This window comes from Mastigoproctus giganteus, chromosome 13, assembly GCF_048544385.1.
Source record: "Mastigoproctus giganteus isolate SK-2022 chromosome 13, ASM4854438v1, whole genome shotgun sequence".
Lineage (NCBI taxonomy): Eukaryota > Metazoa > Arthropoda > Arachnida > Uropygi > Thelyphonidae > Mastigoproctus > Mastigoproctus giganteus.
The window spans coordinates 54,358,711-54,384,252 of record NC_143587.1 but is presented as its reverse complement, the minus strand read 5'-3'; the positions used below and the strand labels follow the sequence as shown (position 1 = coordinate 54,384,252).

Sequence of the window (25,542 nt, the reverse complement as noted above, 5' to 3'; positions counted from 1 at the left end):
AAGTTTTAAAAAATCTTACTGATTGCAGCGCTAGGCAGTGGATCCGTACACAATTTAATTTATTGCTGTTTATCCCTTCCTCCTCTTAGTGATATTTAGAAGGAGAGCGTTGAGGGGTCGAGTAATCCGTAACACACAAAATTCCGACTCCTACACAGAAAAGCATCACTCATCACCCTTCCACCAATCAGTTGTTTTCTATTCCGGTGACGTCTTGCCTCTCTCTGACCTACCGCAGTCTTCCTGCCTTCTAACTTCGATAACCGCCACTTCTTATAAAACTTGGGTGGAATCTCAAGTGCGAACAGTCACAGAGCACTGCGAACTGATCTGTGTGTTGTCCTGGGATAACCAGAGGCTGCTAACTAATTGATTTGTGGTGAGTGTACTTTGGTTAGTATAAAGCATTAACACCTCTAGCTATCCCTGCTTTGTTTCGCACTTTTAACTCTTTTTTTCTCTCTCTCTATATATATCCATCTCTTAATTTTCCCTTGTTTTTCACATTTCTCATTTATTCTATTTGATTTTATTGTCAATTTTAGGCGCTTTTGTTTCGTGTACAGTTGAAAGTTGTAATAAGTTATAAAAGATTGGAAAAAAAATGACTGAAGCATTTTATTTTTCTGTTGAAATATAGAATAAGTAATCGACCCTTCAAAGTGATGAAGAATATTGACTTTCTTTAAGAACATTATGAGAGACTAGTTGGTGATCCACAGTTCTGCAAACACGAAGTGGGATTGTAATTTATTGACCACCTCTGCTTGCTTACCTTTCTGTGTTACCCCCCAGTTATTCATGTATTTAAGCTAACAATTTCATTCTCATAATTTTTCATTAAATTATTTTGGTTGTAAAAGCTAAACGTAGATTTTTAACACTGAAATCATTCCCTTTTTTCAAAAAAAGATAATTTTTCTGGTTACAGAAGGTTAGATTTGCAAAATCACAAGGAAAACTAGATTTGCAAAGTCGCGAAATCAGAAAATTACAGAAAAATAGATTTCTGCGCAGTCAATGTCATACAGAAGTCATTAGTTCTTTATTATTGTTTTGCTGTAATTTGTTTTTATAAAAGAAGGTGTGTTACTTAAAGTTCAATTGCAAATTAGGAAATTCAACTAATCTTTCGTAATTTTATTGTAAAATTTCTTTTTTTATAATTACTTATAAGTTTTAAATGTATTACAGTCATAATCAACTTATGCTGGTTAGTTTTGTTGAAAGGTTATATGCAGTGGTGGGATTCAAATAATTTAACAACCGGTTCGCTCCCCTAAAGCCCATCTTGGTCCCAAAACTCTACCAATCTTTATAATTTCAATTCCAAGTTGTTCAGATATTTTGGAAAGTTCAATTTGGTTCTTATTGGATTGATGAAAAATAGTATATATCTTATCAATAAATATTTTTAAATGATTTACTCGCTTTATTTCCTTTATCAAATAATCTAAAACAAGATGGAGGCGATGAACAGTGCCATATTATTATGTTTGGAAACTCTTTAGAGAGAACCCTGTTCCATTTTAACAACCGGTATGCCGAACTAAACAAAAAATTAGGTATCGGTTCTGCCGAACCGGCTGAATCCCACCACTGGTAATATTAAATGGGTGTGGAAAATTATAGTTCTTCCTTGAATTAGTTCTTTAAAAGTTAGATTATAGGTTAATAATGCTGTTTCAGATGCGATGAATGTATAAGGAATATCTGCTCCTTAGTTTGTCTAAAGGTATTTCTAGAATAAAAGAATACGTCATAAAATACCATACTTATAATTATTTTGTCTTTAAAATTACTTTAATACTTCATCGAAATGATACACACCTTTTTGTTCTATTTAATGCATTGTAAAGAGTTTGATAAACTTCTGGATTAATTTTGTGTACAGAACTCACATGTGAGAGTAGATGAAAATGCTCATTTACTTTGTCAGTTATTGGAGTCAAAACGTTGACATCAAGTGAACCATCGATGAAGGTATATCAGGCTTAATATCCAAGTTTGCAGAGGATACGAAGATTGGCAGGGTTGCTAATGGCAGTGTGCTACTGCAACAGGATCTAGAAAAGTTGGGCAGATGGGCTGAGAAGTGGCAACTGAAGTTTAATATTGACAAATGCAAAATACTGCATATGGGTAGCAGTAACCCCAGAGTGACATATCAACTGTGTGGTACTACACTCAGGGCAGTTGAGAATGAAAAAGATCTCGGTGTACTTGTGTAGTCAGGTATGCAGTTTTCAGAGCAGTGCAGACAGGCTGCCAGAGAAAGTCACGGGATCTTGTCAATGATATACAGGAATTTTGCTAGCAGGAATAAGGAGGGGATTATTCCTCTGTATAAGGCAATGGTCAGGCCACACCTTGAGTACTGTACAGGTCTGGAGGCCTCATTTCAAGAAGGATGTACAGTTGCTGGAACGAGTACAGAGAAAGGCAACAAGACTGGTGACGGGAACAAATGTGTGCCCTTACCAAGAAAGGCTTAAATCTTGCAAATTGCAACGTGTGGATACTGGGCACCTGCGAGGTGATCTGATTAAGGTGTACAAGGTCTTGAATGGTTTGAACAAGCTCAATGCTGATGGGATTCTTCCTCTTGCTCAGATTAGGCAACCTGGGGAGGTCATAAATTAAAATTGAGGAAAGAGAGTTGCAGAATTGGTGTGCGGAAAATTTCCTTTAGCCAACGGGTAGTTGATTGCTGGAAGAAAACTTCCATTTGTCGTTGTGGGAGTTGAAAGCTTAAATAAATTCAAGGCAGAACTAGACAAAAGTTTGGAGCGAAAGGCTAGGTGAATGGCAATCAGCCAATAAATAGTAAAAACTGTTATCGATTAGTTATTCCTGGGAAGATGGCATACACTTTTGAATATTCATAGGTAAATAAAAATTCACGAAACCTAAAATGAAAGAGGCAATCAATTTAGCTCATTTTGTTAACCATTCCCAATTCTTACAAAAGCACATCGGTGGAAACACTGCTCACCTCTGCAGGCAGAACAGTGGTTGTAAGGTTGCCCTTGCAACCACTGTTCAAACTTATCCATCTCGGTTTGTGCGGAAGAAGCCATTTATTGAGCTCTAAGTGCAGTGGCGTTGTCCTGCATGAAAGGAAAATCTGGGCCAACCGTACCCTTAAAGTTGCACATAGGGTTTGAGGACCTGTTCTCGGCTCAGTTACGGCTCAAACGGGACTGATCAGAGAATAGAACTGTACCCCATTTGTCAGGGCTCCAAGTCACATGTTCATGGCTCCAGTTTCGATGAGCTCTGCAGTGATTTGGGGTCAATGGGATACAAACCACTTTCTTCCTTGCGTAGAGCCCACTTGAATTGAGCCTTCTTAACACCAGTCCGGTTGGAAATATTTTCACCTATGGCCGCAGTAACTTCAAGAGACAGTTGATGGCAGGACATCGTACAGTTCTATCTTGCTGTTAGAGCCAGATAGCGGTCTGTTCTCGTTGACGTAGCCCTTGGGCGACCTTGGCCAGCTGTTCTTGTAATGGTCCTGCCTCAGCCTGCGACTGCCCGCTTCAAGTCGTCAAACGGCCCACCATCTCAAAGAATCATCTAAACTACGATGGCTTGCCATTCTGAGAACTAGAGATGTGGCTATCGCATTGAGCAAGCCAAAAAAAAAAAAACGGGAATGTATTAATGCGATCGCAACCCGTGCTTTATAGGCACGAATAATTTGCATATGTGCCGCTATGTTAGGTGGTAGGTCGATTTCTATTGGGTACTCGGAATTTGCGTGCCATATGCATTTTGTATCAAATATTCGCTTTCGGCGACTCTGTTCACAATTAAATATTCGTGAAAACATTTTGTTCTGTAATTTTTTCGAGCAGTGTAGTGGACCAATGAATTTTGTTTCCTTCGCTTCTCAGAAACAGCTCGCAATATTATACTGTTGAGGGCGAAACCCTTTGAAAAACTGTGTCAGTAGTTCTCTACCTTAATGTGATGTAATGACAGCAAATAATAGGATCCAAATATGTGCATTTGGATCATATTATTGTTTAATTCTTGTTACAAACGATTATTTATAAATACGATGACATTTTTGCATCTCACGATCAGTTGAAGCCAATGTCCGATCAGCGTGTGTCGAAGACATTCGAAGAAGTTCCACAAAAATTGCGGCTTTATTGGTAATGACACCACTAAAATCTGTTTTAGTCGAGAGAGAGAGAGAGAGGAGAGAGAGAGAGAGAGAGAGAGAGAGAGAGATGAGAGAGAGAGAGAGAGAGAGAGAGCGCCTTTAGGAGTATGGTGTGCTATCCAGAAACTGCCAGACATGTTTAGCACTAGTTGATGCATCGATAATATCAATGAATCGTTAAGCTCTTCTGCAAGTGCTGTTTGCAGCTGATTAATTTTCGCGAACAGGGAAGATAAGCTGAAATATGCCTTCCATGGGACGTTCCAGACGTGCTCCATGAGATTTACGTTGCAGGAGAAGGCAGGCCAATCCATATAGTTGATACCATCATCTTCCAATGTATTGTTGACCTGGTGTGCCTCATGGTGTTGAGTAGAAACTTTAATTCCACCCACAACCGGCAGTCCACCTCTATCGAACTGATTGTGTTTCTGACACAGGGTTGTTTCAGATTCCTCTTTCTCACTCCAGTAGAAACCGCCATGAATCAGAACTACCGGCAGTTCCTGTACATCTGCGAAGAGAACTGCTCCATTCTCGTCGTTCCAATTAGGGTGACAATATTCTTCTGCGACGGAGAAGTCAGGCACTCAATGGAACACACACTATTAGTCTTCTCGCATAAAGTCCATGCAGATAATTTCGGATGGTCTGGGTTGATCCCTGTGTTCTTGTCGCTGCTGCCAAGGGTACGAATAACTGGGTAGTGTTCAAGCACTTATCCGATGAGTAAGGGCAGAAATAGATTGCGACCTTGCCTCAGGTTGTTGATGGTCTAACATTGATCTGGACGTGTACGAAAGCTCCGCTTCTTAGAAAAAATCCCACAACCTATAATGACACACAAAAACCATGCCTTTCCCTTTCCGATGACTCCCAAGAGCAGACGGTAAGTCAGACTGAGATGATATTTTCAGACATTTCACATACAGCCCTCGTGGGAAGCAGTTGTTATGATTAGCGTCCTCCTCACACCGGGTCTCAGGCGAAGGTAGCATGGTTTTTTCTCTGGTTTTTCGTCCATCAAGCAGTAATCGACCACAGAAATCTCTCATACTGACCAATATAAGCCTAAGTTGCTGATGCGCCGAAAACACAACAACCAAACAACTTCACAACGATAATCGATAGAGATGTGGTCTTCTGCAGTTCTAGCTCACGAATGGTCTGGAACATGGTCGAGTATTAAAAGAAATAGTCGTGCGCCTGAATTCGCATGCTCTAGGTGTGTAACAGACGGCCTTTCCAAAAGGTCGCTGGCCATTTCGTTAAGAGATGAGACTGCTTAGACAGCATGTTTAAAAGACTAGACCAATCCATAATACGATAGTAAATGATCGCGAGTGATAACAAGCAAACCAAACAGTTTTAAAGAATTGTTCGACGTGAGTAACCATACCGTATGCGAAATCACTTTTCAACATTTTGTAATCACTTTCAAACAACTTTGTGATAACTGAGAGGAAGAGAAAGAGTTGAAGTCAAACATAAGAAAGGCACCATGGGATCTATCCAGTTATATTAAGAGAGATAGCGAAGGAAGTAAACAAACCCTTAGCCATAATTATGAGAGCATCCTTGGACTCAGGGGAGGTCCCCACAGGCTGGAGATGTGCAAATGTATCCCCAGTTCACAAAGAGAGATCTAAAGGTGACACGAGTAATTAGAGACCAGTTAGTTTAACTTCTGTTCCTGGAAAATTAATGGAGGCACTGGTAAAGAAGCGCTGCAGGATCATCTAGACAACAGACTTCAATTATAGCTCGGACACAGCATGGGTGTGTTAAGGAAAGTCTTTGCCTGACCAATTTGATTGGATAACTATGATGCAGTCACAAAAGAACTGGATGCAGGGAATAACTTTGATATTATATACTTGGATTTCAGGAAAGCTTTTGACACTGTTGCACAAGGAAGACTACTGTACAAATTGGAGTAGAATGGTTTTAAGGGTAAGTTGCTACAATGGATAAAAGGATGGTTGAGTGGGAGAAGACAGAGGGTGGTAATTAATGGAGGCTGATATTAGTGGAGCCCCCCAGGGTTCGGTGTTGGGTCCATTGTTGTTTTCTGTATTTATTAATGATATTGATGAAGGCATATATCAGGCTTAATGTCCAAGTTTGCAGATGATACGAAGGGTTGGCAGGGTTGTTAATGACACTAATGACAGTACACTGCTGCAACAGAATTTAGAAAAGTTGAGGCAGGTGGGCTGAGAGGTGGCAATGAAGTTTAACATTGACAAATGTAAAGTACTGAATATCTGTAGCAGTAACCCAAGAGAAACGTACCAACTGTGCGGTACTACACTCAGAGTAGTGGAAAATGAAAAAGACCTGGGGGGAAATGTGCAATGTGATATGAAATGCTCTGAGCAATGCAGACAGGCTGCCGGAACAGATTAGTATTAGTATTAGTAACGGCCGCATGGGTACAAGAAAGCCTATGGCTTATGCTGCACCAGCCAAAAAAAAAAAAAAAAAAGATAAAAAATAAATAAAATAAATATAAATAAAAAAATAATAAAAAATAAAAAATAAAAAATAATAAAAAATAAAAAAAAAATAAAAAAATAAATAAAAAATAAAATATAAATAAATAACTAAATAAAAGAAAAGGAAATTAAACCTACCATCCTATGCGCTTCCCTGACCTGAAGGTACTATCCAGATGACCTTTTGAATTTCCCCAAACTGTTAGCCTCTACCACCCATGAAGCAACTTATTCCAGTAATTTATAACTCGCTGGCTAAAATAAAACTTACTGCAGTCCAACTAAACATTTCCCCCCGTGACTTGAATTTATGTCCCCTAGTTCTAGCATCATTTATAATCTTGAAAATTTTGTCCTCATTCATTTTACTGATGCCTCCAGAGCCTTAAACACCTCAATAAAATCTCCTCTAAGGTGTCTAGTTTCCAAACTCTGCAACCCACATATTCGAAGTCTTTCATTTCTATAAGGCGATGGCCAGGCCACATTTTTAGTACTACTCAGGGGTCTGAAGTTCTAATATTAGGAAGGACGTAGAGCTTCTGGAACGAATGCAGAGAAGGGCAGCGAGACTGGTGCCGGAAACAAAGGGTTGTGCTTTCCAAGAAAGGCTTCCATTTCCTGCTAATTGCAACTTCCGGAGTCTAGAAACCTGCGAGGAGATCTGATTGAGGTGTTTAAGGGCTTGAACGGATTGAGCAGGCTTTATGCTGATGGGATTATTCCTCTTACGCAGACGACACACATGGGGGAGGGGACACAATTTAAATTGAGGAAGCTGCTGCTGAAAAAATGTGCGGAGGTTCGCGTTTAGCCAACGGATGGTTGATTGCTGGAACAAACTTCCAATTGTTGGGGAAGTCGATAGCTTGAAGGAATTCAAGAAAGAACTAGACAAACTACTGGAGGGGATGAATAGGTAAAATGGGAATGTCGGGTTTTTTTTTTTTTTTTGTTTCGTTTTTTTGGCTGATGCGGGAAAACTTTGCTTTTTGCCTCATTTGACAGTACTAATGCTAATGTTAAAATTATAATATAGCGAACGATATCTGTTACTAGAGACTAACATCTATCTGATGAGGGACCAGTTAGACCTGCAACAGGCTGTCAAAGCAGTGCCTCGTTTTGTAAACGAACTACTAATTTAACTTTTGGCAAGACTATCTGTTTGAAAGTAGGACAATACCAGAATAACTCGTTACGAAACAAGTTTGTTGCGCTGTACGAATTAGAGCACATCATCAGGGCGTTTAACTCCTGCTGGCCAGAGAAGCAGCGAGAAGACAGTCCTGAAAACCATTTCTCTGAGGTCATATATATCCTTATCTATATTATAACTTTCAATTCTCTCTTTTTGTCCTATTGTTAGTCAGTCAACGTCTTATCTTGGCGCGAACTGCTCTTGGAAATTCCAGCTATGTGGCTGGTCATGCAGTGCTTGCTTGAGATTGTTACCAGCACTTCAGAACAGCTGAGAGCAAAGAGAGATAGAAAATACTTCTGTGTGGCACAGCCTTCGATAAACAGGGATTTTCTGACCACACAAACAAGGTTTTTTTTCCGCCGTTATAACTAGTTGAACAACCCGTTCGGTGCATGACTAAAGTAGAGAGAAAATTAACAGGTTGCTCAAGCTGTCTATTACGTACTAACAAATATGGAAGAGGAGGCCTAGTGAGTGACTTTGATCCGCCTGCTGTTTTTCTCTCTGATTTAGTAATAATCGCGGCAGAAGCGAAACTTGGCGATCTCTGCTATTTCTCCTGAGTTCATTAATACATTTTTACGTGTATATGTCCATCGTGGATATGTCCTGGTGAAAGCATCCTCATTGCTCCTCACTTAACATCTATTTTTTCAGGAAAAGACTTAGGAATGAACTAAATGAACTTCCAAAGACCATCGGCAGCCCATATCTTTGTCACATCGTTGACACCAGGGATTCATAATTATCTTCTTTCCTTCTTCCAAGAAATCCACGCACAACTGCTTTAAACGATTGCCAAACTGTTAGTTTAGGATCCTGTAAAATTGAGAAACACTTCTCTTGGGTAGCAGAATCCCCTTCCTTCTTTATCCAGTGCCATAACAAAATTCTTCATTAATCCAAGCTTTATATGCAAAGGTGGAAGAAGAACCTTTTTGGTTCAACAATGGCGAAACATTTTATATTATTTTCCCGGTAAAAATTCCTCAATCATTCTGCAACATAAGAATCCTCACAATACTCGTACTCATCACTGCTTCCTATAGATATGATTTTAGGGATTTGGTATTGGCAGGTCTTCGTTATATGAATTAAGCCTTGTTGCCGATGCTACATTAGAATAAGTGATGCTTTGCTTGCTTTTTCTGTCATTCATAAATAGCAATCATGTGGTTGCACAGTTCTCAGCAGACCATAGCAAAAGCATAAACTCAATATTCTCAATTAACCACATCGTCCAATTTGTGGTCCAAGTAATGTTGTGTCTAATGTAAGGCGGCCACTAAACGTTAGTTCAACTCCGTCGTGGTTCTCTGTGATGATATACAAAACTCTGTACAATGGCCAGAAATGAGCATAATACTATGTTTACGTAGTGTGTTGTTTAGTTGTTTCTGGCCACTTAGCTACCAGGAAGCAGCGATCACCAGGAAGGCTGATTCCCAGTACCCGTCCACGCCATGGTGTGGGAAGAAACGCAAGTCGTATGGGTGTAGCAGTCTTCTATATTCAAGTATGGTGGTGAAGGGTCCCAAAGAATCCCGCATCCACTGGAAATAGTGCAATACTAGTGGATTCCAGCAATTCCCTTATCCAGGTGCAGGTAATACAACAGATGTGTGTAATCAAGTTTTTTCCCGATCACCATTTTTCCAACCAAAGTGCCCTCGTGGGTTGCACAATTGATAGGATCGCCGTCCTTTCTACACATGTGGAAAAGTTCGAATCCCATCGATGCCATGAGGAATTCTTATCTTCCTTTTTCACAACGTAGCTGAGTTATTCGGTCTCAGGCGAGGATAGCATGGTTTTCCCTCCCGGAAACTCTGATTTTTCATCCAGCAAAACAGAAAATCGACCAGAGAATACACGCAATTTACAGACAATAAACACGAGCCAATATGGCCTTAGTCGCCAATACTCCTAAAATCCAACAATAAAAACAACAACTAAAGTAGAAAGAATATCCATTCTTAATTCCATAAAACGAAAAGATAAGAAAGAGCTGATGTTTTCTGTTATTGCCCGTGTTGATGTAAACTATTTGTGAAAGGAGTTCATCAATTCGAGTTTATTACGTTATGGTGAAGAGAACTGGATGGTTCTCTAACTGCTTAAGAAAATAACAAATCGGAAGATGAATTTTCCATCTTTGAGCAACGAAAACGAGTCATTATCGATCCTTGCCCTCCAGTGGAATTAGTGCTTAGACGAGGGGGTTGTCCCCTATTGTTACGATGTCGAAATCAATATTCACAAAAGAAGATTGGTGTGTGTCGCGATTATTTTTTCGGCACAGCTGAATCCCTGTATTTTCTGAACACACGAACTTAGGACTTGAAGCATCCCTCCTTTGTTTTAACGAGCAATTATTCACGGAAATTTCTGATGACAGTTAATCCATTTAAAACATCTGGGACACCGATGAATGAAAAGAAATACAGAAAATTGTAAGAGATTCCATCTGCCTTATTATGGTTTGGCATCTTTTTCGCGATTTTGGTTTTGTATGGAATAGCATGATTGGTGTCGCACACAAAACTAAAATCTACTAACCCTAATTTGCTAATTGCTATAACGAAGAAGAGCAAAAGTCCTTAAATCTGTCTTGATAAATACAAAAAGAAGTTACGAACTTTCTGTCCAGTTTTAACATAACTTTGTTTAACTATGGAACAAGGCTTCTTAATAGAGAGATAAAATATAATACAGTAATTAGAAATATTCTTCTTATCGTACATATAATAATCTTCGTTTAAGTAAGATTAATAAGCCTAATCTTACTTAAACTAAGTAAGATTAGGCTTATTTAAACATTCACACTCCCCATATTTACGAAATTTAAAGATGTAGAGTGTGAACTATATGTAGAGTGATGATGATCAGATCTAAGTTTCTAATTTCAAACATTCTATTGATAGAATTAGTTCCCAAGCCATAATCAAATGGTAGAAGAGTTCGCGTATGACAGTCATGATAAAGAAGAATAAAGCAGGTTTTTAAGTTCAGATTAAGACTGTTTAAAGGTCACCCAATTGAACACATTTTCATAAGCCAACTGAAAATTCATGCAGAAAAGGTAGATAGATATAGGGGAGTAAATTTTGATGTCAGCATAACTAAGAAGTGAGAGCAGATGCCTCCAGTCCAATAAAGTATCATTCAAAAACACTCTAAACAAAAATGGACCCAGGGCAGATCCTGGAGGGACACCACTGTTTAATCGAAAGTGATGGGAAGTAACACCACTTATACATACAGATGGTATCCGAGCTTTTAAAAGACATGCCAACCAGTCAAGGATTAAATTCTTAATGCTATAAATAAACATTTTGGTTAAAACTTCTATAGGAACAGTATCGAATGCTGTACTCAAATCAAAGTAGATTGTGGCAGGTTACAATCAATACCGCGTTGCAGAATATGATCCAATAAAGTAGATTAGCTGTAGTTGAATTTCCTGTTAAAATATTTACAGGAAATAAAATTTTTACGTTAATTTTTAAAATTTTTACATTTATTTTTAATAATGATGTTAAATAATAAATAATATTTTAATAATAATTATTGTTATTTATTTAATAATAATTTTAATAATACTTTAATAGCAATAGAATTTATTCATAACACTTTTCAATTTCATTAAGTTTATCTCATATTGTGAATACCATCACGAGTTGCCATGATATTGCACTACCTCGGATAAGTAACGCTTCACCATAGGAGAAGACTATTACTTATTCTCAGCGGATACCATCACCCATACGACACCGTTTTGGAGCTTATTGTCTTCTCATCAATGGGTGGGCAGGTACCCTGGTGTTGCAATGATGGCAACACAGTTGCGAAGTATAAATCCACAATATGAGAGATGCCTAATGGTGTGGAGTAATTTAGATTACAGAATAGTTTAGGGCTAAACCATTCTGTAATCTAAACCTCAAGTTACGTATGGTTAACTCCCTACGTAACCCGAGGCTTTAGCCCTAAACTATTCTGTAATAATAAGACCATAATTTTTCTGAATCCTTCAGTAATAACTACATCACTCTACCTGCAGGAATGTAAAGAAACATTTCTGAAAAGAAAGCATACCTTAATCTGGTTTTTAGTGTGATTTATCGCTTGGAGAGAAAGAAGAGTGGATACCATTCGGTAGCATGTTGCAGATCGTATTTTGTTCTAGGATTATCAGAGGAAGACTTCTCCTAATCATGTTGATTAAATTTTATATATCATCTTCAGAGATACTCCACAAGGTGCTCTGAGGTTCGCCTCTTCCTAGACTTTTATCATTTATTTATTAAAAACGTTTCACGTTATTCTGAAACGATTTTCGTTGCGAAGTACATCAGGAGAAGATAAAACAGCAGTCTGGACCATTACGTTTTGAGAATGACTGTGAGAGTACTTAATGATTTTTTCGTCAACTAAGAAGGCGATGAAATTATTTATCTACACCACCTTGTGTGGGAATGGACTGGTCTGTGACGCTGATGAAGGCTCGAAGTCCGGAACGGCTGATGAAAGATAGTTCGAAGAATGGTTCGACGACGAAATCAATCGACTTCGATTTTGTTGTCGAGGCGTGCAGGTGCCAATATCTCAACAACAGCCAACATTATTAAATACTCCCATTCTATGGTGTCATACGTCTACTGTTATTGGCTCAACAGCAGTCGATACAGACCAATATCCACACGGACTTTTGCGTAATATTAATGATGGGTTGTATTTTTATGTTGTTCATCTGGCCTCTTAGCCGGGGGCCCGTGGAACACCACTAACTACCTCTTCCGTCCATTAGAGAGTGGACCGTGCCACAAAGGAAGAAGGAATCCTTCAGAAGGAAGTATTCTGGTGGGGCGAACCTCGGAGTCACCTGAGCTTCCCAGGGAGGGACCAGAAAAAAAAGAGTTTGTTGAAGAGAAGCACAGAGGAGGAAGACCACTAACTTGAGAGGGAGATACAGTTATGCACGGGTGGATGGAGGAAAAATTTCCACCAGATTGAAGGGAACGACACAAGGTGTGATACGAAAAAGTCACAGGGTCAGGGTGCCCTGTGTGGGAGCAGGTTGCCATCCCAGCGATTATTAGACCGCAGAGGGCCTGAGACAAGGCGAATTCCCACACCAGTCCCCAGGGGGCCAAAAAATTCAATTATTATATTAGAGCCACCCATAATTTCTTACATCTATTCATATATTTATTTTGTCTGTAAATTGCGTGCGTTCTCTGGTCGATTTGCCTGTTTTGCTGGACTAAAAAATTCCAGTTTCTTGGGGATAATTTCTTGCCATCTACATCTGAGACTGACTAACTCAGCCACAGAGTGAAAAAAGCACATTAAAGTTCCTCGCGTCATAGTCGGGATTAGAACCCGGGCCTTTTCCACCCGGTCAGGGGAGGACGGTGACGATACCACAGTGCTACCGCGCAGACTTCCCAGAGGGTCAGTGTCAGCAATCCCACGCCAAGCGGTAAGGAGACAAAACGACGTGGCGTCAGATGCCAAGATTGCTGGGTGCTGCTTGACAGTGACGAGTCGGGTGTCGTGGGGTTCTGCCCCTTTTGATAACATTTGTCACAGTCCTGAGCATTTGCTAAATGGCAAACGCTCACGCAAACTGCAAATATTCAAATAGACCATGCGTCAGACATTAACTCGTATAGGCTATGGCAGTGACTGCCGTGACGGGTACCTATGCTCACTGCGAGATACGGCAAACTGTGCTTGCATGGACACATCAGCAGCAACACCGCACCACCAACATGTGGAAATCTGTCAACTGGTCTTATGAATCCCGTTTCCAAATCTATCATGCTGATGGACATATCCCTATTTGGTGAAAGCAACACGAGGCCATGGCGTTATGGTTTGAGGACTGCTCTTGTGGCTCGCCCTAGGTCCTATGCTCATCGTTAAAAAGGGTCCGATGAGAACGCCAATCTTGCTATCGTTGCAGACCAAATACAACCCTTGACGATGACAGTGCATCCACTGTGACCATCAATACAACTCGAGCCTACATCAACAAAAAAACGCCGCAATGCTCGGCAGATTGATAACTGGTTTCAGGAACATGGCAATGAATTCTTCATCCTCCCATGACTGTCCACTTCGTTCGATCTCAACAAAATTTGAGCATGTTTGAGAGCTGCTAGAAAAGGACATTCGATGCTACGACCATCGACCTGACAATGTGCGGACATTATTTGGCACATCATGAAATGCGTGCATAGCACTCCCACAGGGCACACCTGCAACGCTTTGTGGAGTCTATGGAAAGATTTTTACGGACTGTTTTGAGGGCAAAAGGTGTCTTCACGAGGTATGATGTAGGTGTTGCTAATGCAAAGCCAACTCAGTTTTTGCAACTTCCATAGCAACAGATGAAAGTGTGTTCTAAAAAGAAATTACTTTGCAATCTTCTTTGCATTCGTCCCAACAGATCCACTTGAGTACTGCATACAGGTCTAGAGACCTGTATGCAGTACTCAAGATGCAGCGTAATTTGTGATGCCACAACTCTCATCAGTTCACTTGATGAGACTTGTGGCATTTAGATCTAAACTTTGAACCTCGAACCAAAATCCTTGGCCTGGCTTAGTAAATTTATTGCAAAGTTATCCACATAATTTTTTTCATGAGTGGAGTTATCTGGATTTCTATAAAGTAATTACTATAGAAACCGGGAAGACCAGAACTTTGAACATTTCAATTATGGGAAATGCAGATTTACGGCCAAAAGAGAGTCATTTTAATTTGTCCACCCGTATACTTCTGCTGTCAGCATTCTTGAAACCACCGCAACAACATATTTAATTTTCTATTCCATCTCCAGTCATCCTTTTTAAGGAATCCTTTATTATCGATGAAATACAGATTTTATGTCAAGAAAAGCTTCGCTAGAACAGCCCACAGCAAATTAGTTACACCGAGGTTTTATTGAATACGTCTTCGCCTTCTGCTTTAGGAAAATCTTACCAATTCCTTTGTGAGAACTCCAAAGAGGTGGAAAAAGTATTTGACAGGCAAATTGGAGAATTTTTCAATAAGAAGATAAAATATGAATACATAGCTGATTATTAAGCACGAAGGTGAATATAATTCACCTTCGTGCCTTCGATGAATATAATTTGAATCAGACGGAGGTGGTCTACCCCCTAGTAACTTTTTCTTAAGGAAAAACCCGAAAAACAAAATGTGTTTGCATGCTTACATATTCAATATTTACACTTTTCTGACGTCTCTTGTGGGATTATGAAATGAACCGACATGACTTCATTTGGTGGGACCTACACTGTTGGACAAAATTCAAGGTATCAAACAAATATGCTCAATAGTTTTGGAAAATATTACATGTTCCGACTATTTCGAGGCAGACTGTGATCAACAATCAGTCTGAAAACCAATTCTCAGAAGGCCATCATCGTGTCTTAGCCATCTGAATTCAAGGGTCGTCACAAGATCGGAGGAATTTTTGACCCTTTTCACTCTCTTTTGAGATAGCTGGTCTCAAGCAGAAATGAGAATAACTACGTTTATCCCCGCGGTTATTCTTTCTTTTTCTCCTCCTTGCTAACGAACAAAAGGATCTTAAACAAGCGAAGGTCAGTAACCACAGGCGCGAATGATACTGGGAAACCAACATCATTCTGTATTATTTTCAAACATCGTTATTCCTTTTTTCAGCAATATCATCTGGCTTGTTCCACTGCTGGAAGAGAGGCCTCTCCACGTGATTTCCACATTTTATTATCCCGAGAAGTGGTTTCTATTGTCCTGAGAAGTGCAAGGTGTCGTACTTTTTTGATTACATTTTTGGGTGCTTCTGTACTTTTTGGAAGTCATCGTATTTATGATCGATCCTTAATCCATACTTCCATCCCCTTATCATCGTTGCTGTGGTACTTTTGGCCGAGGGATAGTTATGCTGGTCGACCTTTCAGTGACTTTGGCCATATTACGCCCCATGTACTCCTATTATGTTTGTAAATTGCTTGTTCTGAGGTCAGTTTTCTGTTTACTGGATGAAAAATCGAGTTTCCAGGAGAAAAAACCATGCTATCTCATCTGAGACTGACTAACTCAACCACGATGTGTAAAAAGCCCATAAAATTCCCCACATCATCCACGGGAATCGAACTCAGGTCTTTTCCACCCGGTGTGGGAAATGGCGATTCTTGAGGGCAATACGAATTTCTTCTTCGCTCTGTGGGAGAGATGGATATGTTCAGAATTTAATTCAATCATCTTCCTTTTTAATTGTAAAATCATTTATCCAACGTCCTTCACAGTTGTTGCTGTTAGTTTCTTCTGAAGTCTGCATTATTTTCCGACTCTTTGAATGGCCATTTTCATCTAAATCCATTGCATCTTTGTTTTTTTTTCTTCCGTTTGTTAAGTTCTTTTTATTGATTTTTTCCTGTTTTAACTGTGTATCAACTTTTCTTTTTTTAAATGTTTTCTGTTTAAGGCAAGATGTATTCTTCATTGTAAACTTCTCTGACTGAATTGGCGTGGCCATCCCCAAATATAAATATAAAAATATATCGGCTAACTATTCTCCTTCTGTTGTTTTCAGAAATGCGAATCTTTGAGATAACGGAAAAAGTTTTTAAGAGAAACAAATTGAATTCTTCATTCGACAATGAAAATGTAGTCCAGGATTGAGCACAATATTCTAAATGGATCTCACCATCGTCCCATTCAAAGTGACAATGACATCCTTTTCGCTGCTTGCAAAGATCCTATATGTTGTAGATAGGACACCATGAGCCTCCCTAGCCGCCTGTTTATATTGAGTGGAAAATTTCATGTCTGAATCATGATCCCCAAGTCTTTTTATGTCCTGTCCATTTTTACCTCCACTCCTCTAGCTTATAAGTAACTGCTGGAATCTGTTCCACAGTTGCAAAACTTTACACCCTTGAGGGTAGCGTAGTGGATATAATCATCGTTCTCCCAAACTGGGCAAAAAAGGCATGGGCTCAAATTCCGTCAATGGCGTGAGAAAATTTTATGAGAAATTATTTCACACAGTAACTGAGTTAACTGGTCTCAGGCGATGGTTGCATGAGTTTCTACCGGAAACTGGGTTTTTCATTCGACAATCAGACGAATCGGCTAGAGAATGTACGCAGTTTACAGACACAACATACTGACTCCTCATAGTCTTAGCTGCTTTGGCGCTTAACACACACACACACCTAACAGCAAAAGCTTACATTTAGAAGCATTAAAGTTCAGCTGTCATTTTTCAGCCGACTTGTGCAATCGATCTAAGTCATTTTAAAGCAAAACGGCCTGGTCGTTAACCCTACCTTTAAATCAACAGCAAATTTGAATAACTTCCCCTGCATTCCCTCATCAATATCATTGAAGAAGATAAAAATCAGAAGTGATTCCAACGCTGATCTTTAAATAACTCGCTTGCTACACTAGTCCACCCTGAGTAATGTCCATTTATGACTGCACTCTGTCTCCTATCTTTTAGCCAACCCCTGAATTCATTAATTAATAAGTACACCATTCACCCGTGTGTATTATGTCCATAAATTGCATATTCTTTGGTCAGTTCGAACACACTCAATTTACAGATAATATACATGGAACAATATGGCCTTAGTCGCTGATTCTCCTAAACCCCAATGACAACAACAACTCTAACCCGACTGCATCAAAAGAGTTTTGACTAGAAAAAACATATGCACCGGAAATTGGATTTAAATAAACAATCACCTTCTCCTAAAAGCTGTTTTAAATTCCCCAATATGGCAAGTTATCACATAGTCTACACATTGCAAAAAGGCTAATCGAAAACAATCAACGAACCAGAGCAAAAACTAATCAAGAAGGAAATCCAGCAGTAAATTTCTAAACTAAACTTACGCATTCTTCCATGAGTGTAAAGAAAATTTGGATTCGAATCCTGTCAAGATTGGAAGCATTTTTATAGTCTTTTTCACACCATGATCGTTAGTCTGTTTCGAAGAGTTTTGCGTGGTTTATGTACCAGAAATTTGGGATTTATTCCTTGCTGGTTTTTTGACTGAGGAAAATAAGCGCCAGTGTGTATCGTCTATAAGTCCCTCTGACACCGAATAAATTGGCTACAGTGTGGGAATAGATTCCAAAAAAATTGCTTCAGTCTAGATGGGGCTGGAATCACCAATCTTTTTAAAATACTCACAATTTAAAAACGGTGTACTGACCCTCGCGACTTAGCTCCTTTGGTGCATAATGTACATAACAAACTCATGGCACACAGCAGGTGAGTACATGGCCAGAATTTTACCATCATTTCGAGACGTTGTAAATTCAGATTCATCAGACTGCATAATCGTCTTCTATTTGTCCTGGATTCTAAGTTTTCTCTCTTGGTTCGCTGCCGAGTTGGTGAGACCCTTTCTCAATCGTTAGTTTGTAAATGTTTTAGTGGTATCCATACACATTTATCGAAATCTTTTGCATATCCAACACACCACATAATTGCGTCACTTTCCTAGAAGATTTGTATAAATACGCAATTAGTTCTCATCAATCATATTAAAGTGCCCAAGTAATGTGTCTATTCCGATACTGTTTGCAGAACTTGAAACCTGTCTGAAACTCAATTTCAGAGGATTGTTTAGAATTTGTGGAGAAGGAGTTAAGGCTATGAATCGTCAATAAATCTTGTTTATAAAACGTTCATTTTGTGATTAATTTTCTGTTTTGCGAGATGCAAATTCGATTTTGAGAACCAAAAACCACGAAACCCTCTTTCGAGGTCGATGAAGTTGGCTAGGTGTGAAAAAAGCTCATAAAACTATCTCATCTCTCGACTGGAAGATTTTTAAAATTTGGCCAGCTGATTTCTTCCGCAATCCAACCTTTCGAAACTAACAAATAATTTGAGAAAGAAAATTTTTATCCAATTCGGCTGACTCAAGGCCATTTTAATTCGTTTTATTTCTTGAAAGAAGTGTTCATTATTTTCAATAGTTTCACTTGTTTTTCCCTCTGGCAAATCAAAGTCTTTCGGACTGGGGAGGCATGTAAGGGGGCACATACATATCTCACTACATAAGGTGTGGCGCATAATAGCCACTATTGCTAATGCGCCAGAGAAATCCAATCCAACATAAGGTGTTACAAAGTTGGAATTCTGTGTCCCTGTTAGCTCTTCTCTGAAACGCAACAGTGCTACCGAGGCTTTTATTTTGCGCATCTGCGAGGCGAGAGGCGAAGGTAAGTTTGTTGCCCCATACCATACCTAGATCCTTGTGTTGTCGTACTGTCTAAATGGGACTCCCATTTAGGGACGCTGCCTCTTTTCCGTTTTCTCGCACTGAAGGACCTTTTAGTAATCTTGATCGGGATCAAAGCAAGACCCAGTTGTTGAGTTACAAAGCATCGAGTCAACTAGACGCATTCTTAGAAATCAACTGGGCATTCAGTTATCCCTGGAGGGGAAGAACATCTTAAGGTCGTCCTTATAAAAAAGGAAATTCACGGGCAGCAACAGAAAGGAGTCGATCGCAGTAACGAATAGATAAGCAGAGGGGTTCCTGACAGTTCTAACCTACACAAAATAATCGCGGGAGTCTTTCAGGGTGGAGGGACATCTCTGTTCAGGGTGTGCGTTAGAACTGTCTTTTCCTGAGTTACTTACGTTTGCCTATTGGATAGGAGAGCTTCGATTGTTTCAACGAAGGGGTGGAATTCTGATCAGATATTTTTATTCGAGTTTTATTCATGCAATATTTTCAGTTAAGTTTTGATAGAGAATCTGCCAAAGGCTGAAGCGATATCCATAAATTTACATTCAGTGACCATTGTATTTGGCCATGTATACTGCAGATTCTCATTTGCGGTGCCGTGTACTGTATTGGGTACAGATTTGGCGACTGGGACTTCTGTTCAAAGTTCAAATAGTTGGACAATTAAGACTCCGGGCGGTCTCTTGCGCTGTGGATGGAGACGGTACGTTACCCCTACGTTGACAACGAATTCTAGAATTCCACATCTTATCTCTGAGTATTACACTGCTGAAGTTGCCGTACTGTACTTGAGGTTAATAATGCATTAACTACCGTCATCTATACCCTTGACAAAATGTAGAAATGTGATATCAGTGATATCTTATCTGTCGACGTAGCCATCACAGAACATATCTTCTGTTTTAACTGTCTTTTATCTGAATATCTGAATGATATCGCAAATACAGCTGGGCAGCCACAAGTTGGCCAAGACCGCCTAATACAGGGAGGAGCATTTCTAGTCATAGGTTTTCTGAGATAGTTTCCACATCGGCGGTTTGCAGGATATTCTTATATATGCTTGGAGAGAGTAGATCGATTATGTAGGGCTACATAGTGGTAATCCATTGGTCCCACAGTGGCCTTTTTTGGGAAACTCTTAATGGCCTAGATGAGATCCCACTTGGTAATGGTCATGGAGAAGAGCCTTTTTTGTCCCTGAAACAAAGGTGTTATTCACTCCAGAGATGTCTTTTACAAGATCGTTGAAGGTGGTGACAGCCCATTCCGCAAGCGCAGAATGACTTAAAGCTTATCTTAACTGGTTCCCATTCTTCTATAAGCAGCGAGCCCATTGTAAACGACTTGCTTATTGGCTTGAACCTTGTTATAAAAGTCGATCTTGCTTGGTAGTAAACCTTACTAATTTCGTGCTGATCGACATTTCCTAAAGGTCCTGTATTATCTCTGTTGTTCAGCAAAGAGGGTTTTAACTTCAGCTGAAAATCACGGCCTGGTTAACGGCACGTGCGAACTGCTCTGGCTGCACCTATATCAGCAATCTCGTTTAAGGTGTAAGGCGATGAAATTAAGTTTTTCAGTTATTTCTTTAGCTTTGCTGTGTAAGGAAGCCTACTCCGCCATGGACTGACTCGTCACATCTTCTATGCATAAGCAATGTCTATTTCTTAGCTGCATCCTGAGTTTTATTCCTTCTCGTTTGCACTAATTCTACTATACAGAAGTTTTAACCGTTACTCATCCTTGATCAGTTAGTACAATTGTTGTCCAACCCACACTGGGTGGAACAGACTTGAATTCGAATCACGTTAATGTCGGGATTCGAACTCAGATATTTTCCACCCAGTGTTAGGAGGGAAGATGGTGATTATACCAACTAATATACTTCTTTACCAAGCGAAGGCTTGGTAAAGAAGTATATTAGTTGGATGCTCTATAACGATAGACAAATGGTCTAAAGAGAATTGAGTTGTGAAGGAACGCTTGTACCCCCATTGATGTTGTTATATCCCAAATCCAGCTGCTCAAATTCTTTTGTTTTTTGGTGATACGTCAGGATCTTCCAGAACGATACCTGATAATAGCTTTGTGAGCTCTTTTTCTTCATTGCCGAACATTGGGAGGGGAAAATTTAAGTCGCCCGATATGATAGTAGGAGAAGAGACTTTAACCTGAATCATGATCCAACTGGATTCCATCTCCTGGTCCATGGTCTGGGAGAACGTATGTTACCACGAGCTGCATCTTAAATTTGTGATGTTGCCGCTTTTCGTATGATAATGAGATGTTTAAGGACTCAATTTTCTGAGTTGCTCTACGGAGGATGGATGATTTTTATGGATTCCGATCATAACCCCACCACGCTTCTTTGGGGGTTCTGCTGTTTTAATATAATAATGTGTAATATGCCTAGATGTGTTATCTGTTTCTCTGCATGGAGTCAGGTTTCAGATGTATTTGAATCGAATCCCATTGAAATCCATTTGAGATATAGGGATCGCCATTTCAATTTTATGTGATATAATCTTCAGTTCTACAATAATTTCTTTACCCTTGCTGCATAAGGAACTCTTCTCCGCCATGGATTAACTCGTCACATCTATGCGTAACCATGTACCATTTCTTATCTATATCCTGAGTTTTGTTTTTCTGGTTTGTACTGATTATACCATCCTCGAGTTATGACTCGTTCTTTCTGACCAAGCGTATTAAAGGAACTTCGTTGCTGACTCTCTCATAAGAGTATAAACAAAGAACTTTGCAAAAAAGCCAGAGTAGATTTGATTTTATATCTGTCATTCAATAGCGAACAAAATTTGTCCAGTGGCATAGTCATTAGATATTTCCAGCGGATATCTACTTATCAAACATATTGCCTCTTGGCAATTATAATTACTCGTTCTGAGAATTACTGTTCTGAGAATTTACAAAGACTTCGTAATTGCTTTAGAAAATTCTTTGGTCTCATTCTTAACATCAGCCAAATACTCATCTAATATTCACGATGCAACCTTTCAAAGGCACCAATCGCTGTACATTGACATTTGTTATTTCACCTTGCCCACAAAATATGAACGATCCCTCTTGGGAAGGTAGTAGCCTAACTACTTATACCAAATTAAAGAGCACATCCACACGGACTACGAAAACTTGATTACGTCCTTTCGCCTCTTCAAACAAATGCATGTTGTTCACGTTTAGACTGCAGTATATAGAATTAGAATTAGAATTTTTAGAATTATATGAGTTCAGGAGGGTGAAGTTGCGGTTTCAGCACATTGAGACACCGCTGCACCAGTCTCAATTGTAAAGAGCCGTGGGGTGAGCTGAGCAAAGGCATCGAACGGCTTTCTACAAATGTTTGATTAGGGGGAACAAAAGAGAACAAAGGTATGGATAACACCTTTGAATCAGAAAGACTGTTCACGTTTGGTGAATTACAAAGGAACCGCATCATCCTGAGTACCAATGTCAAACACGGAGGGGGATCAACCACAGTTTCAGTAGAAATATCTTGATATTCTTTTGGGTTCTATCATCATCATGAACTGCCACTGATTACGTTGATATTCTGAGTGGCTAGGTTCATCCCATGGTGCAAACATTGTTTCCAATAAACGATGCCATGTTTCAAGGTGACAATTTTCAAATGCACACATCCAGATGTGTCGAATCTTGGTTTGAGGGGCATTAAACTGAGGTTAAACATCTCCCATGGCCTGAATACCCCATACTTAAACGTTATTCAGCCACTGTGGGAATATTTTGAGAGGAAAGCGAGAAGCAGATTTCCTCCACCTTCATCATTCAAGAATCTTGAAACGTTCCTCCATGAAGAATGGTCCAATATTCCTCGCTTGAAAGTTCAAGTTTTATTTTAATCCATTCAACATAGAATATAAGCTATTTTAAAAGCAAAGGGTAGCCACACATCATATTAGTGCATACCTGTAACTGTTAACACAGGTGTTTCCGTTATTTTTTTCAGAGAGAGAGAGAATATTAATTACAGTACGTCTTTCTAACTTCAAGTTATCTGTTCTCATTTCTCTTTCCAGATACAGCTCCAGGATGAAACCAGTTCTCTCCATCCCAATCCTCCTGGCTGTCATCACCTGCTCTCAATCTTCTCCCATCCTCCACAAATCCCAACTTCAAACTCTGGCCAGGATGGTCATCCCGTACGTCACAAGAGTGCGCGAAGCAAGCAACATGCAGCCGTTTCCTCGTCAGCAAAAGGACGTGCAGGCGAAAGGCGACCCCGATGACGAGGAGGAGAGCATCCCCGATGTCGGAGTGGCCGACTTCGAGGACGACGACGAATGGTCGGGGAGCATCCACGAGAAGAAGCGGCAGTTCGACGACTACGGACACATGAGATTCGGACGGAGTAAAACGACGCAGAAGAAGTTCGACGATTATGGGCATATGCGGTTCGGGAAATGATTGGCCGCGAGGGGGTGCTCGATGTGGGTTCACCGCGCAGCTGACTGGATGCGACTTCGACCGTGTTTTTTTTGGGGGGATGCTGGAAGAGCGCTCACTGTTTCAGAAGAACAAAAAGGAAAATTTTAATTGTGGGTGACTTTTGTTGAATCATTAACGTTGGGCTGAGAAAAAAAAAGCAATCATTTTATTCACACAGACTCACACACACACACACACACGTACACCCGCCTGCTCAGAAAAATCATCTTCCTTTATGTGAAGTTCTACTTTCTGTATCTTAAAGGAAATTAAAAAAAATATTTCTGGTAAGTCATTGTTGGATTCGTTTTTGTCTGGGTCTTTTTTGCCATTTGAATCCACCACACAAATAACTTATACACTTGGTGGGATTGAAAGAAAAAGAGAAGAAGAAAGGGATTTGCGGATTGCGATGGGATAGGACATGATGTTCTCCAAGCAATGAAGACAGGAGGTAAGGAAGTACCATAGCGTCTTATTGATGATTTATCTCACATTTGTTTGTAGAGATGGAGAAGTTATAATCCAAAAAGATGTCCAACTTCTTGAAAGGAAGGGGGGGGGGCATAGACGGGCAAGTCCTAGAGAGATCGGAAAAGAGGCTTCCATATGATGAAAGACGAAACATGTGAGCTGCAGGCAACCAAAAAATTACCTCTACATGTGGTTGAAGCCGGGAGAATTGAAGGTCAGCTGGATGGGTATCTACGTGAGGAAGGAGTCAAATTGGCAGTTAATTAATTAAGTTTGTTTTTATTTTTTTTAGTGGCAGAAGCCTAGGTCTTTCTTGCACCATATGACTTATACTAATACTATTATCGTATTTGCTTATGCGCTATAACCATAGCAAATACTCTGCTTGGTATTGAAATTGTCCCATCTCTAAAAAAATAAACAGATTTACCCCAAAATTTGTAAAAATAACTGTGATGTATATGGACGTAAACAGTTAGCATGTCAAACTGATCGGCGCAGTAGAATGTCCAGTAAGTGTCTGTTACCACCCTGCCGTAGTAATTTGAAGGTTCTACCAAATTAATTGCTCTGGTGGCAAAATCTCAGAACGGGAGGATCGATGGATTCATAAACCAGAGACAAGAAACTGTCACAGTCCGCTACATTTCCGAAATTGTAATGTCCTTTCCCTCATTCATCAATTTATCTGATATCAATACATTAAACTCATCTTTTGACTGACCTCAATGACTTTGGAAATTGCGAAATTTTCTGTACAAAATATTGTTTCACAAATTGACGTCAGATGGCAGCATCAGTTAGCTGCAACGTATTCCTCAAATTTAAAATTTCGAAATGTCGAATATTTCGAATTTATTAGAGACCCAAAAAATGTAGTACGTTGACTTCAGCTAATCTTTTATATTCCCCAAATATATAATTTTAATTTTTCCTAAAAATAATAATAATGATGAGGAAAAAAAAATTATTAGAATAAAAATATTCTAATAATAAAAGGGTGAAAAATATATGATAATTGTTATTATTGCTTTCTAATAAAAAAACAATAAATCTCTGCAAAGGGATTCATTGTTATTGATTTATTAAAAACATCCTATACCCCTGCTGAATATGATCAAATAAATTATGAAACCTCAATTAACTATTAATTAATTCGGAATTTAATTAAAATGATTAATTAATTAATCACTTTGAATTTCAATTCGAATTTTCAATAAACCATAATGAATTAATTATGGTTTTTGATAAAATGATCAAAATTGGGTGTGTTTATGGGCTTCCATAATTTATGAGTTTATGGGAAATTTTAAACAATAATTCAATTACTTTGGATTGAACCCAAGACCACCATAACAGACACCGAACTGTAACAACCGCTCCCACAGGATAAATTGTTCTGAATGGTTGTGCAAAACAAGCGTTCAGAACAATTTTATCCTATGTTTT

At 39.3% G+C, this 25,542-nt stretch overlaps 1 protein-coding gene across 2 annotated transcripts; it reads left to right on the top strand.

Moving 5' to 3' along the window:
- The first annotated feature begins 284 nt into the window (after window positions 1-284).
- Dsk (Drosulfakinin) lies at window positions 285-23,651 on the top strand. Of its 2 annotated transcripts, none has more exons than XM_090387713.1 (2): window positions 285-379; window positions 23,211-23,651. In XM_090387713.1, exon 2 carries the CDS (start codon window positions 23,224-23,226, stop codon window positions 23,596-23,598), a length of 375 nt encoding a protein of 124 aa, XP_090243839.1. In that variant the 5' UTR covers window positions 285-379; window positions 23,211-23,223; the 3' UTR covers window positions 23,599-23,651. The 2 variants fall into 2 exon arrangements, with proteins under 2 accessions (XP_090243839.1, XP_090243840.1); XM_090387714.1 differs by having other exon boundaries at window positions 314-393.
- The last annotated feature ends 1,891 nt before the right edge of the window (window positions 23,652-25,542 follow it).